Below are 14,390 nucleotides of genomic sequence, written 5' to 3'. Positions count from 1 at the left end.
CACTATGTTTCCAGTTCTCTTCTGCATGGAATTCATGTTGTGCAATGCATTAATGTAAAACATTCCCAGACAATTGTATTAAATGATTCACCAGGGCAGGAGCAAACCCGACGCAGGAACCCGAGGTGAGCCAGAGCGCCGCTCCAAAATGTCCATATTCAGAGAGATGTGGGATAAACTGGGGACCCCGTCGACTGCCCTCCGCTCCCCAGGCGACTGGAACCCCAAACTCCCTCCCGCCAGGCTCGACGCCTCCCTTTCTTCCCTCTACTACCTTGACTTCAACTCCCGTGAAACTGAGCTGGGGCCCGATTACGCCCCCCCGGCCCTCACCCTGGGGGGCCACAGCCTCATCTTCCAGGAGGGCCAGTGGGTGCTGCAGCAGGGTCCCCAAGGGGCCAATGGCCGGAGTTCAAAGGCAAGGGACCGAACCCGCATCCACCGTCTGAAGAATATGAATCGGGGGTTACAGGAGGAGAACAATGCCCTGAAGCTCCGGGTGGAACTGCTGATGGACATGCTGGCAGAGACCACAGCCCAGCTACAGGGCTCTGATCCTGGGGAGGGGGGCAGCCAGGACAGCCTAGTACTACCACAAACACCCCAGTTAAAAAAGGCAAGCTTCCAGATTGGGTCTACTCAAAGAAAGTCCTAAAAAATGATGAAGATAACAGTGGGACTGGGTGAAGTGGATGAAATGGTTACAGCTGGACGAATAAACAGAGGTTGACTGTCATCTTCTGTTTCATTGGACTTGGTGTTTTTTTAGAATGATAAGTATTTGACTAGCTATTCTAGCCTGTGCTAGAGCAAGTGTGTTGGCGTTAGGGCAGCTTTATACCACTTCTGATGCATAGTTGTCTGCTGAGTGCTTTCGGGGGTGTGGTGGAGTGATGGGAAATGAGGTCGGAGACACCTCGTGTTTTTCGCTTTCAATTGGTCAACACAGATCCGTAGCCATGATGTGCTACTTAAAAAATAGAAATCCCACCTACTTTTCAGTTGGACAGTGCAACGAAAATGTAGTGCATCCCATTTCTTTCACATTTGCATTGCCCAAACGCATGGCTGTCATTGAACACCATTGGTTTGACTGAGGTTTGGATGCGTCATTTCGATTGGTTTGGATCACCCTTAGTCTACTGTTGTGTACTGGTTTGTCCAGGAACAGTATGGTGTACAGATCCAGTGGTGTTTACACCATAACTGATGTCACATTAGCTCTTATTTTCCATTAGAACTATGGGTAAAAAGACATCTGTGCCAATGGACTTCCTGTCTGAAATGAAGCTTTTCCACACCAAGTGTTCCACAGATGATACACACACACACACACATTCTAAACCTCATGAAGTTACAAGTATTGTATTCATGTTTAGAAGCAGGATTCATTTATCATTGATACTGTATGTGCATCACACTAACCCTATTGAGATCCTGTTTATAGTTTTGCAAAATTCCAATGGGCAGCTTTCAAGGGTCAATAGTTTAGCTTGAGAAAAAAACACTTCATATAGTAACTGTCGTCAGAACCATTACATTTAGGTCTTCACGGGTCCACCCGAATACCCGAGATCCGACCCAGGTCGGGTCCTGTTTGATTGTCATCGGGTCTCGGGTCTATGTAACTACAGCTGATAGACCCGAGTGGACCCGACCACGGCTCTGCATAGCCTATAGCATATTTATTTTACGCTAATAAGGTGAATTTATTGAATTATAGAAGGCCTAGCCTACATATAAAGACATATTCGTTAACCAGAATAAAAACTTCGCTGATAAACATAATCTTTGGTCACTTGGGTCTGGTCCGGGTCCCCCCTTAAAAAAATATGTGGGTTCGGGATTGATTGTCCTCAAGTCCATTCGGGTCCGGGCCCAACTTTATGGACCAGAGAAGACTTACATTGCATCCCCAAAAGACCAGTAATCCCATTTTTTCCCCCTCAAACAACTGGGATACATCTGCAGAAAGATTAAGTCAGAGAGAGGAAACGTTTGTATCTTGTGCCAGCATGGAGAAAATCTGTGGTGTTTCCTTCTCCTCTGAAGTCCTGTGAGCTGTCCGCAGTAAACTCTGGATGAGCTATCGGGTCCTGACATGCCCTCAACAGCTCTCAGTGAAGGAATTGATAATATAATCCAGATAAAACTCAATGTTGACTGACAACAAATAAATAATCACTTCTGGTAGAGACTTGGACATTTATCTTTAGTAATTTTTTATACAAATATTTTTAATGATACATTTGTTTTGAAATAATGACACCATCAATTACACTGCAGCTTCATGCTCATTTTGTCGGTTATAAACGTTTGCTTTCAGTTGGAAGATAACATAGAACCTATTCTCTCATCATCCTTAGTGGAATGTAAGTACTCCATTGAGAGACAATTTGTAGGCATGTGAAGAATGCATCTGTTTGAACTGTCTTAAATTTAGCTAATGTTATCGAATCAACCTAATGCTAAAGAAATAGGCTGTCTGTGGAATGCTCAAACTTGAATTGAAATCAAGGATTCACTGTGAACAAGGGAGAGGACCAAGGGAGAGGACATGCGAGAGGAAGCCATTTTGAAATAATGGGACGTGCAAGTGCCACATGCTTTCCTGAAGTGTCAGTGCATCATAAATTAAGAGATAAACAGTTCAATTGAACAGATTGTAACTTGGATAACGCAAGGTTTAGGCTGTGTGTGTGTGGAAGTAGCAGTGCTCGGGGGGTTAATTGTAGCTTCCTGTCATTGTGAATCTTCATGTAGCCTTCTCAGGCCTAGTGACCTTATCTCCCCTCACCAGACACTCTCACCAAGGTAAAACCAATATAACAACTTTCCCTACTGTCAGTAGACCCCTGTCACTTTACACATGCAGTCACATCCTATGCACGAACTGCAACAACGATACTTGTTGTAGAAATGACCTTATGTATGCTGCACAGATACAGTATGGCACATCCAAAAAGAGTTGTGATGTGCTCTTTCTCAATTGTCTTCCCTTGCTTGTGCCCTTCCCTTGATTCATTGTTTCCTTTTCAAAACACATTGGTAGAGAAATTCTGAAGGTCTCTGGTTTCTCGTTTCCAGAACTTTCTCACTTGTATGTTAGTCAGACCAAAATTAGTCTGTGTTTGGAATGTTTGGTCTGCATCTCCATATTGCATGATAGGCAGATGGTGTATCCAGCTCAGGGGAAGTCAGCCATTCTCTTTACTTTCCTGTCGTTGCATCAGGACTAGAAGCCAACTGAATCAGAGTCTATTGGTTGCTCTTTAAATCACCACAGTGGAAGCCAGCGGGTAAAGTGTTTACTCTCAATGGCCCAAGTCTGTTAGGCCTACTGCTGCTAGGTAGCTCTCTCTCTGCTCTCCCCCTCCCCTCTGTCTGTCCTTGATTGCAGGAGTGAAGTCTGGTGTGCGGGAGTCAGGGTTCCAGCTGCAGCTCATTCACCATAATTACCTCAGCCTTTATGACCCGGTCAAACTTTCCACTCATCGTCAGATCATAGTCAAGACGACCATATTATGGGAACCTGACTTCTGCCTCCGCTTCACTCCTGCCACCACCATCCTGCTCCCCACTACCGGACCTCCCTTTTGGACTCACCACGGACACTAGGACATTACGGTACCACACCTGCCCTGACCTGGATCTGTTACCCTCCCTGTAACCTGGACTTGCTCTTCCCCTATTATTGGAAACCTGGACTTTTTGAACATTGTAAATAAACCTGTTAAACCTTCTCTGGCTTGGTGTACTTGTCTGCATTTGGGTTCTAATCCAGTTAAATCATGACAAAGTCTTAAATTGTGACTTTTCACGTGCAACTGTTGTCCAAGTCCCCCATTGACATCAATGTTGGACTTACCCAAGTCTCCCTTGACATCACTGTATGACTTACGTAACTCTCTCATTGACAGCAATACATGATTTTCGTGACACTTCCACTTAAGCATGTGTCTCAATACAGAATTAGGCCCTATGACATGGTTCCACAGTAGCAGAGGATGGAGGTGGATAATCTATGTTTAGATCCTATCCTAATCAGCTCCTCCTTATCATCAGAAAGGAACGCATACTATTGAAGACTACAATGTGACCTTTTAGGTGGCAGTGTGTGCTGTAGCTTTTGCTTGTTAACATGAGTCTTTATCATAAGCTTTCATTATTCTGTACTTGTTGATATCTTGATATCTAGATTAGGCAAAAACTATATTGTGAAGGGTTTCCAGTGATTTTTGATGACTCAAGTCATTGTTATGAGTGGGAATGTGTTCACAATCAAGTTACCGGGGGAAATGAATGTAAATGAAAAGACTAGCACAACCTTTTCCTTCCTCTTCCTATAACCCCTTCAGTTGTGTTAGAACATGTTATATTATATCAGATGGACTCCATCCTCTGTCATCACATAAATAAGAACTCTTCAGTTTAAGTCCAATGCCACAGTCAGCAAGGAAAACAATAAACCATAACAAAGGTGAATGAAGCTACACAGGTTTTGCTGATGTTCCCAAGGGCTGCGGTGGGTGATTGTTCAGGCTGGTGTTACAATATCACAGGCAGTGTGGGGAACTGTTTCGTTTGGCACAGCCTTATCGCTCACAGAATGTCAACGTGCAGCGTGTTGTGTCACCACTCAGTTTCAAGCTGCTGGAAGGCCTGTGTAGTGCAGTTCCTCGTGCTAAAAGCTAAGGGGGTAACAGCTGTGTCAGTTTTTAGCATTTTGTTAACATTTAGCATGCTGGGCCTAGGGCAGGTTAATGTACAAGAGTTGGTTTTGGCTCCAAAGAGTGCCAATGATACATACAGTACATATCATTCACATTTTAGTGAAATTTAGTGGCCTTGATTCTCAATAAGTGCTGTAGTGTCGTGAACCCCATAGGTTTGGACAGAGAGGAAGTGGCGAAGCGAGAGGGTCCACTCCCGTCAATCTGTCCACGCTAGAATACAGCGATAAGCAGACCAAGTGGGGAGTTTTTGTATGAAGGTCTATGAGAGAGTGTCAGATTTGGTCAACAAAACATTTGATTGCTAAGTGAGGCTTATTTGATCGAATAGAAGTTTTGTAATGTGTAGGTTGTTACAAATGTACTGATATAAGTGGACACGTGGCATTTCGTCAACGTTAAGAAAAACTATTTTATATTGGAGTTGTCTGTTGTTCACACCCGTATCTGCCCTCTCATTGGCTAGAATGTTCCCACATGATCTCGCCACCTCCTCGCCTGCCTTCCATCTTTGAGGACATGTATTTATATTGTTAGAGCGATCACTCGACTATCTTGTCAATATAAGATTAGAAAGTATCTGCGCTACACTCAACATTACCTACGTAATAAAGCCAGCTAGAACAGTAGTAATGGTCTGACTATGCAATATTTTAAATAGCTACTCTAATCTCATTTTGAAATGATCAGCACGCACGAACAATCACACACTCACTCTTGTTGTATAAAATGACTGGTTAGTCGCCCATCTAAAGCAAACCATTGGATGCCCCTGCCGTCTTATTAGTGTACTGGCACAACATTCTCTCCCCTCTCCTCACCCCTCTCTCTCTCTCTATCTCTGTCTCTCTCTCCTGTCTACACTTGACATTGGTGTTTCAATACCACCATCCCGGCTGCAGGAAGTCATGTTTCTGGCACTGACCACCAGACGGGATTTAGCTGCTTCCTGGGGCAGGAAGCTGGTTCAAGGATGCTAGGAGGCAGTGAGGGGGCAGAAAGGTTGAACGGGGAGGACGGAGGGGTAGAGTGGGGCTCAAATGGGTAGAGCTATGTCAACAAACAGCTCCAAGTTCTAACAAAGTCAGTGGGACAATAGTCAGAGGGTTTGTGAGTTCAGACCGCTGAGTGTTTGGGTGTAAACGGGCCCGTGTGATCGCCTGTTGTTGTTGTGTATAGGCTAGCTCTCCAATATGCTTAAAGCTCAGGGTGGAAATATCCCTATGAAGGATGCTAAGGTGGCGGAGCATAGCTTGGGGATTGGTCAAGCGAGGGTGGGTTGGGCGAGGTATTGATGTATTTTTCAAGGCAGAATGTGTTAGGGATAGTGGTTAGTTTACTCCTCTCTCTTTCCCTATGCGTGTAGAAGTAGTACCATAACCTGTCTGGTGTAGGCCTATTCAAAGCTCTGAAAATCCGTATTCTGTTATCTTGATATTGTGGTATCTGGATCAGAATGATCCAATTTATTTTTTCTGAGAAAGTCTTAACAGCCACATCGATCTGATCCCGGATAGCAAAAAAGAGGATTACAAAATCCAGATAATTCTGATCCAGATTAAACGTTTTGAAAGACTGTGCCCTCTTGACTCCCGAGTGGTGCAGTGGTCTAAGGCACTGCATCGCAGTGCTAGCTGTGCCACTAGAGATCCTGGTTCGAGTCCAGGCTCTGTCGCAGCCGGCCGCGACCGGGAGACCCATGGGCGGCGCACAATTCGTCCAAGGTAGGGGAGGGTTTGGCCGGCAGGGATGTGGGTTCGTTTCCCACGGGGGGCCAGTATAAAAAAAAACTAAAAACTAAACAAACAAAAAAAGATGTATGCACTCACTTAACTGTAAGTCGCTCTGGATAAGAGCGTCTCCTAAATGACTAAACTCTAAATGTAGATAAAACATAAATCACCCCTGGTTACCAACTGAAGCATCCCATTGGATAATAAATTACCCAAATAATACAGGCCACTCAAACCAGGAAGTTGCCACCTCTCCCCCGAGTTGACACCTTTTGGTCTACTCAGTCAGAGAAACAGTTTGCATCTGAACACCAGGTTGGAAGGACAGTCACTTTTAGCTCTAAGACATGCTAGATCAGGTAGTGCTCATTGCAGGAGTAACTGTGTTGGGTGTGTCAGAGCAAGGTAAGTTGTTCATATTTTATTTCTATAAAAAGTGCAGCGCTTTTATGATAATCCTGTGGTCATTATCATAGAACTAGTAATTAAGTTAACTTGTTTGTATTCAATTTAACATTGGAAATGTTAACCTGTGGCAGAAAATGCATGCATAACACATATCAAATATCTGATTTCTTTGAGTGTTGGTACAATTTCCTTGTCAATAAGTGTGGGGAAATTATTTTTCAGATTTTTATAGCATGGATATTGTGATGTGTGTTGGTAGCTTACTTCTCTCTACAGGTGATATACGCCAGACGCAAGTACTCTGTCTCCCCACCCAGCACCTCAGGACCCCCAGGGTTTGACAGGGTCTTCAGAGCTCAGTAAGTCTGCTAGATCTGAAATGACATGTCTATCAGCAGTTTAATATTGATTTCTTTACTTACTTACTTTACCCAAATATAATTTTAGTATTAAGTTGCTGTTGTGTCATTCTTCACCTGCACTCAGAAATTGATGACGCTTGATAAATATCCCTCAGTACTTAGCAGGTGACATGCAGACAATAGATGTAGAGAGTAGGCCTATTTAGTTGATTGCCAAAGTAGTTGATTTAGAATGAGAATATCAGGGTTCGCACAAGGTGTTTGAGGTTCTTAAAATACTTGAATTTGGAAATTCAAGTACTGGAATACCTTGAAAATCAGACATTTTCTATAGTTGGTACTTGAAAAGTACTTGAATTAAAATGAGAGAACAGAAAATGATCAACTATGTTAATATGAAAAATATTAGAAATGTATTGGTCTTACGAATTAAGAGTTATATTTCCTCAAGTGTTTTGCGCTCTGGTTGCCAGGCAAGCTCGCTCATTCCACCCACACTGCCACTCAGCCAGGCAGGTACAGAACTGACTGATTAGGCGCCGCCAAACATCACATCGATAACTAAAATGACGGGCAAATGCATACTGAACAAAAATTTGAACGCAACATGTAAAGTGTTGGTCCCATGTTTCAGGAGGTGAAATAAAAGATCCCAGAAATGTATTTCTCTCATTTTGTGCACAAATGTATTTACAGCCCTGTTAGTGAGCATTTCTCCTTTGCCAAGATAATCCATACGCCTTCTTATTCTTCTTCTTCTTCAATGAGATTTAACGGCGGTTGGCATCCAATTTGTTACATTACCGCCACCTACTAGACTGGAGTACAACTCCCTTATCTTTTCTTGAAAAATTAAATAAAGCAAAGAAATATCCTACCATCTAACACTACACTCACACCTTCAACACTACAACTAATAATTAACCCCACCCTTCTCCACTTTTTAAATATACTCACTCCTACCTCATGCCCTCAACATGAATTGATGGGACATCACCTCTTAACACTCCCCGTAACTCTTCTGCTGTCAAGTCTCGCACACTCAAATATCTCTCTGCAACTGCCACCACAACCTCAATTTTCTTTGATTTGTGTTCCATCCCTGCAGTACAATTAATAACCATTACTATAAATGCTAAAAATCCAATCTTGCTGAACCATATATCACTTGTTGATTTATCCCTCTGTACAGGTACATCTCTACTACTCACACAATTTCTCTCAGGATCCCTCCCCCTTGACCCATCTTCCTCTACTTTCTTCACTGCCTCCGCATATGACAACTTCTTCTCTACTCTTACCCTGGATACCTTAACCTGCTTCTCTCGCACTGGACATGTCTGATCCCCAGCCCCATGGCCACCCCTACAATTAGCACACACCACCACTTTCCCCACTGCTTCACACTCCTTTGTCTCATGCCCTTCTGCACCCTTCTCACACCTTGGAATCTACCTCCTACACACTGCTGCCACATGCCCATAAGTTTGACACCTGTAACATCTTAAGGTATTCGGCACATATGCTCGCACTGGATAACTTATATATCCTAACCTCACTTTCTCAGGCAAAGACTCAACTTCAAAACTCAAAAGAACAGACAATGACTCTTCTGTTTCCACACTCTCGCCACCCTGTTTACTTCGCACCAAACGACGAGCATCACACACACCGGGAATCCTCTCCTTCAGTTGGTCAACTTTTACATTCACTGCTACTCCAGTAATCACTCCTCTCAATGGCACCCTATTCTTAAGAGCGAAACAATTCACAATTCTTTCCCCCATTTGTTTAACTCTGAGCACCTTCTCCCTCTGCCCAACAGAAACACAAACAATTATCACTAGACCACTTCTGGTTACCCTCACCAAATCCACTTTACCCAACGCTCTTTTCACCCATCTTGAAACCACAATTGGATCTGCCAAAAGGCAAGGATCCACACAGACTCATCTTTATCCTGACCCTCTGTGCAATCCTGGGGCTCTGAGTGCTTCACCACACCTTCCACCTCCGATACATCACCCTCATTCACTTCCATTTCTACTCCTGTCTTCAGCTCACTTTGCTTACATTTCTTACCACTCTTCTTTAACAAACCTTCTCCCTTTTTCCCACCATTTTTAACTGACTCAAACTCACAATCTTCCTCCCTCTCTCTCTTAGACCTCCTCTGCCTCTCTTTTTACCTCCATTCCTCCTCATTCATCCAAGTACCGAGCCGACTAGGTGAAAAATCTGTTGATGTGCCCTTGAGCAAGGCACTTAACCCTAATTGCTCCTGTAAGTCGCTCTGGATAAGAGCGTCTGCTAAATGACTAAAATGTAAATGTAAAGTATACGTCTCCTTATGATAATACTGCATTTCTCCAAATCTATATCTGTTTCTTGCCTTCTCTAAGGACTACATTTTCCCCCTCCTTTCCTTTCCGGCGTCTATTCTATCCTCGGCCTTGACCTCTTCATTGCTCTCCTCTTCTGATCCGTTGTCCTCCTCCCCTGAATCACCATCGTCTTCCGATCCCTCATCCGAGCTGTTATCCTCACTATCATCGGGACTTACTCCCTTTCCAACTGCTCGTCTTTTCGCTGAAGACGCCATGCTCCACCCATCCATACACCTGACAGGTGTGAGATATCAATAAGCTGATTAAACAGCATGATCATCACACAGGTGCACCTTGTGCTAGGGAAAAGGCCACTCTAAAATGTGCAGTTTTGTCACACAACACAATGCCACAGATGTCTCAAGTTTTGAGGGAGCATACAATTGGCATGCTGACTCCAGGAATGGCCACCAGAGCTGTTGCCAGAGAATTGAATGATACATTCTCTACCATAAGCTGCCTTCAACGTCGTTTTAGAGAATTTGGCAGTCCATCCAAACGGCCTCACAACTGCAGATCACGTGTAACCACGCCAGCCCAGGACCTCCACATCCTGCTTCTTCACCTGCGGGATCGTCTTAGAGCAGCCACCTGGACAGCTGATGAAACGGAGGAGTATTTCTGTCTGTAAAAAAGCCATTTTGTGGGGAAAAACTCATTCTGATTTGGCTGGGCCTGGCTCCCCAGTGGGTGGGCCTTGCTACCAAGTCATAGATTAGGGCCTAATGCATTCATTTCAATTGACTGATTTTCTTATATGAACAATAACTCAGTAAAATCGTTAAATTGTTGCATGTTGCGTTTATATTTTTGTTCAGTATAGAGTCTAGCCTGCCTGGCATATATTGATGTTTATGAATGGGGTTTGCCAGACCCAGCCAGGGATATAGTGGAGGGTAAACGCCGTTTACGCAACTTTTTATTTGTGAAATAGTGTTTACTCACCTTTTTATTTAGTTAATTATCGTTTACCCACTTATTGCGTTCCCAGTGTTGATCAACGCCTACCTCTGCGAATGAGTGGAATCATGAATGGTTCATCTATGCTCGTTATGTTAGCCTGCTCCACGGATTTGCCTTGTTAGCAGCGCATTCATTCACAACTTTGCCCAACGGGAAACTTGGGCCACGACATAGGCAGAGAGTTAAAAATAACTACCTTCGCCCAGACAAGTGTTGGCAAGTAGCAGAGAGAAGCCGCTGACAGTGGGGAATGGTTTTAACATCCCTCCACTCCTGCCGTGTCAACATATGAACTGCAGGAGCAGTTGACTGAAATTAAACTAGCTAGCTATAATCAAAAGATGGGCTATAAGTTCTCATAACAAAATACCTTTTCTTTATAGAGAGTAGTGAGACAGTGGTGAGTCAGGCTGCAATGAAGGAGGCAAAGGAGATACACAGAGAGGAAGTATTGAAGCAAACGGGGAGAGAGGTTAGTAGTAGTACAGTGGTTCCCAAACCTGGGGTCCAGGACCCATGTGGGGTCGCCTAAAATGTAAATAGGGTCCCCTGAGAGAATCTTTAATCTTATCAAACACATTAATAACTTGTTCCTCTTCAAATGGGTATAGAATACAACATTTTAGAGTCAACTAAGGGCCTTTTACACTGTCAGAATTCACTTTCATGTCATGATGGGACAGCCTGTGGGACCTAAAATTTAGTGAAATATAAAGACAATTTTATATGTACACTGAACAAACATATAAACACAACAATTTCAAAGATTTTACTGAGTAACAGTTCATATAAGGAAATCAGTCAACATCAGTACTGACTTACCACTCATGTATGTAGTAAATAAATAGTGAAACACGTATTGTTGAGTAGAACTTGTAAGGTAGTGATAAATAGAAAGTTGTTGTTTTTTTAGGTTGTGGAGACATACTGCCATCTGGTGGCAACTAGAAACAATTGCATGATAGGAACTATTACAACTTGATGGTCCTTGAAAATAAATATTAGTGCTTGAAAAAGTACTTAAGTCCTTGAATTTGACTTGCCACTGTCTGTAAGTATCCTGGAATATGTACCCAAATACATTGCAACATAATTTGGTCAAGAAAAATGAATTAGATTTTTGTCAGAAATGGCATGCCCAAAAGCCACCACATTTGTAGAATTGCCCTTAGGTCAAGAAAACTAATTTGATTTTGTCAGAAATGGCATGCCTAAAAGCCACCGCATTTATAGATTTGCCCCTAGGTGCTTGCTATGTATTTTACTATGATTCCTGGCTCTTGAACTGATTTTTGTTTTGTTTCTTTAGAGCCAACTGCTCTGAATATTTCCCGATCTTCATCACCATACTATGGGTGTCTGGACTCTTCTTCAGCCAAGGTAGGCACCCAAAATGTATTCTCTGCTGCCTCAGTGCACCCACACAGGCCCATGCTTTATTTGACAATTTCACTGAATGTTTGTATATTGACTTCCTCTTTGAGTCAAGTTGACTCCCATTGAGGAAATTAAAATAAGATTTGATGTTTTACGACAGGCAGAGATGGGCAAAAGATACATCAATATATATTTTTACAAGATACTCTAATGACCAATGTATCAAAATTAAATTTAAAATAATCTAGATAAAATACAGGTGTTTTGTATATTCAAACATTTTCTAAATACATTTGCAAGTACACGCCTTCACTGCAACAACATTGTCAGTAATGGGGGAAAAACGTACTTGCTATGACTGTGATATTTGGTTGCTACCATAGTTGAATTCACTGACTAAGTTGCTCTGGATAAGAGTGTCTGCTAAGTTACCAAACTGTAAAAATTAATAATTGCAAATCATGTTGGGTATTATTATTATTGGCCTTGTTTTGGGGGCGGAGCTCATGAGAATAATACCCAACATGCTTTGCAATTGTTAATTTTAATGTTTACATTTGGGTCATTTAGCAGACACCCTTATCACACCCATAGTGCAATCAGACTTCTGATACCAATGCAGGGTGAAACGGGGCCACACAATTGTGAGCCGCTAAAAAAATGTGCATAGAAAAGTATTTTGAAAAAACAAATTACAGGTCTCAAAGTATCTTGTTACAAAATACATTGGATTGTAGTTCAGGCCATTAACAAAAATTACAAAATACTAAAAGTATTACAAAAGCAATTAAATACGTGTTTCAAATACATGTAACAGAAATACTGCCCGTCTCTGACAGACACTGTCTATTGACTTGGAATAAAAATGTAGCCAATTCATAGCCATTGATTCTTGAAGAGTATAACTTATAAATGTCTCATGAGCTTAGTTCAACTGTCTTCCTCCATCACAACCCAAAATATAAGCTTTTTTTACCCCATTGTTTGTAAAGTATGTAATTGTAAACAAACACTGTATAGCTTCAAAATATGATTAAAGCTTTTGTTTTGATATCATGGATGGTTAGTCCTTGCATCCATAGCTCCATCTATGAATTTGAGAGTGGTTTCTCCAACCCCATCCCTCAGCTGTTTACTGAAAGAAGTGGCGGAGTGACCGCTTTGTTGTTTAAATCCCAGATTGCCCTTTTAACTGCTAAATTATGACCCATTTTTCTCTTCATCACCTAGGTCTGTCAGCACTATGTGGACTCCTATACCTGTACGGCCGCTACCTGTACTTCAGGGGCTATGCTAAATCGGCACATGGCCGGTAATGACACATCGGTCTGTCCCTCGGGGCCTGTTCCAATAATTATGCATCATTCCTTGGCATTGCAGATCATCCTTCTGTTCCTTGGAATTACATATCTGGCGTATTAGATTAGTGATGCTCAAGAAAGAGAGCAAGGAGAGATTTCATTTTGAAGTATAGGGTCAGAATCAGTGTTCCCTCAAGATAAATAGTAGCAGGCACCCGCTACATGTGGATACCAGAGCCTTCTATTTGCAGAGTTGTCACAATGGGAAGGTCGGTTTTCTATTATCTGGAGGCTCGAACAGTTCCTCAACTGTCACTTTCCCTGTATCTTTCCCATAGGAAGTTTATTTAGAAAAGTTGTCTAATCTCGTATTCTGTACAAAATTAACTTTGTCGTGTTTAGTAAATATACTCCAAACAGACAACATCATCCCTTCATATTCATTGTCCCTCAATCAATATTCATTGTTTCTGAAATATTGCGTAATGCATTGCTGCTAAAACAAATGATTATCTTTCTTGCTCTCCCTCTCTCCCCCTCTTTCTCTCCTTCCCAGACTAGCCCCTCTGTATTTCAGTGCCAAGGTTCTGTGGGTTCTGATTGGGTTCTCCACCCTGGGGATTCTGGGTTCTGTGTGTCGGTTCTACCTGGATCTGGACCTGACGCAGCTCGCCAGCTCTGTCCTCGGCCTGACTGAGGAGGGGGGGGGGGCTATAAGGGATGAGCAGGAAGAGAAGAGATTAAAGGAGAGATTATGGGATACACTAACAAAAATGTAGACAAGCTACCTTCGTTGCCAAATCAAGACAACTAAATGGGACTGGTTGATTGAAGTAGGGAAATATGTGTTCCAACCATGAGCTGCAGTTTTGAAATAACACATGTGTCCGGTCTAGGCCTATTGTAGGCTATTTTACGAACTGCTTATGTGCCATTTGCGGGTATCTAATGGTTAAAAAATGAATAAGTTTATCTTTCTAATGCTGTTAACTGTATGTCTCAACTCATGTTATTAAGTGGATTACACCCTGTTAAAACGGGAGTGAGCAGTGATATTGATTAGAAAGAAGCACCTGTTTCGGTAGCGCGAGTCGCAGCTCAAATTGCGCTTGCAGTCCTTCATTTA

At 42.5% G+C, this 14,390-nt stretch overlaps 1 protein-coding gene across 1 annotated transcript; it reads left to right on the top strand.

The window, feature by feature from the left end:
- Positions 1-6,813: 6,813 nt before the first annotated feature.
- Positions 6,814-14,043, top strand: LOC311104621 (leukotriene C4 synthase-like; the record flags this gene model as incomplete). Its single annotated transcript, XM_084146482.1, has 5 exons — positions 6,814-6,871; positions 7,134-7,233; positions 11,896-11,966; positions 13,194-13,275; positions 13,821-14,043. The coding sequence occupies 5 exons, from the start codon at positions 6,814-6,816 to the stop codon at positions 14,041-14,043; spliced, it is 534 nt and encodes a 177-aa protein (XP_084002608.1).
- Positions 14,044-14,390: the final 347 nt, after the last annotated feature.

This window comes from Coregonus lavaretus (assembly GCF_964263955.1).
Source record: "Coregonus lavaretus genome assembly, chromosome: 29".
NCBI classification, from domain to species: domain Eukaryota; kingdom Metazoa; phylum Chordata; class Actinopteri; order Salmoniformes; family Salmonidae; genus Coregonus; species Coregonus lavaretus.
Note: the sequence above shows the minus strand (reverse complement) of the source record. Positions and strands in the feature narration are given on the sequence as shown.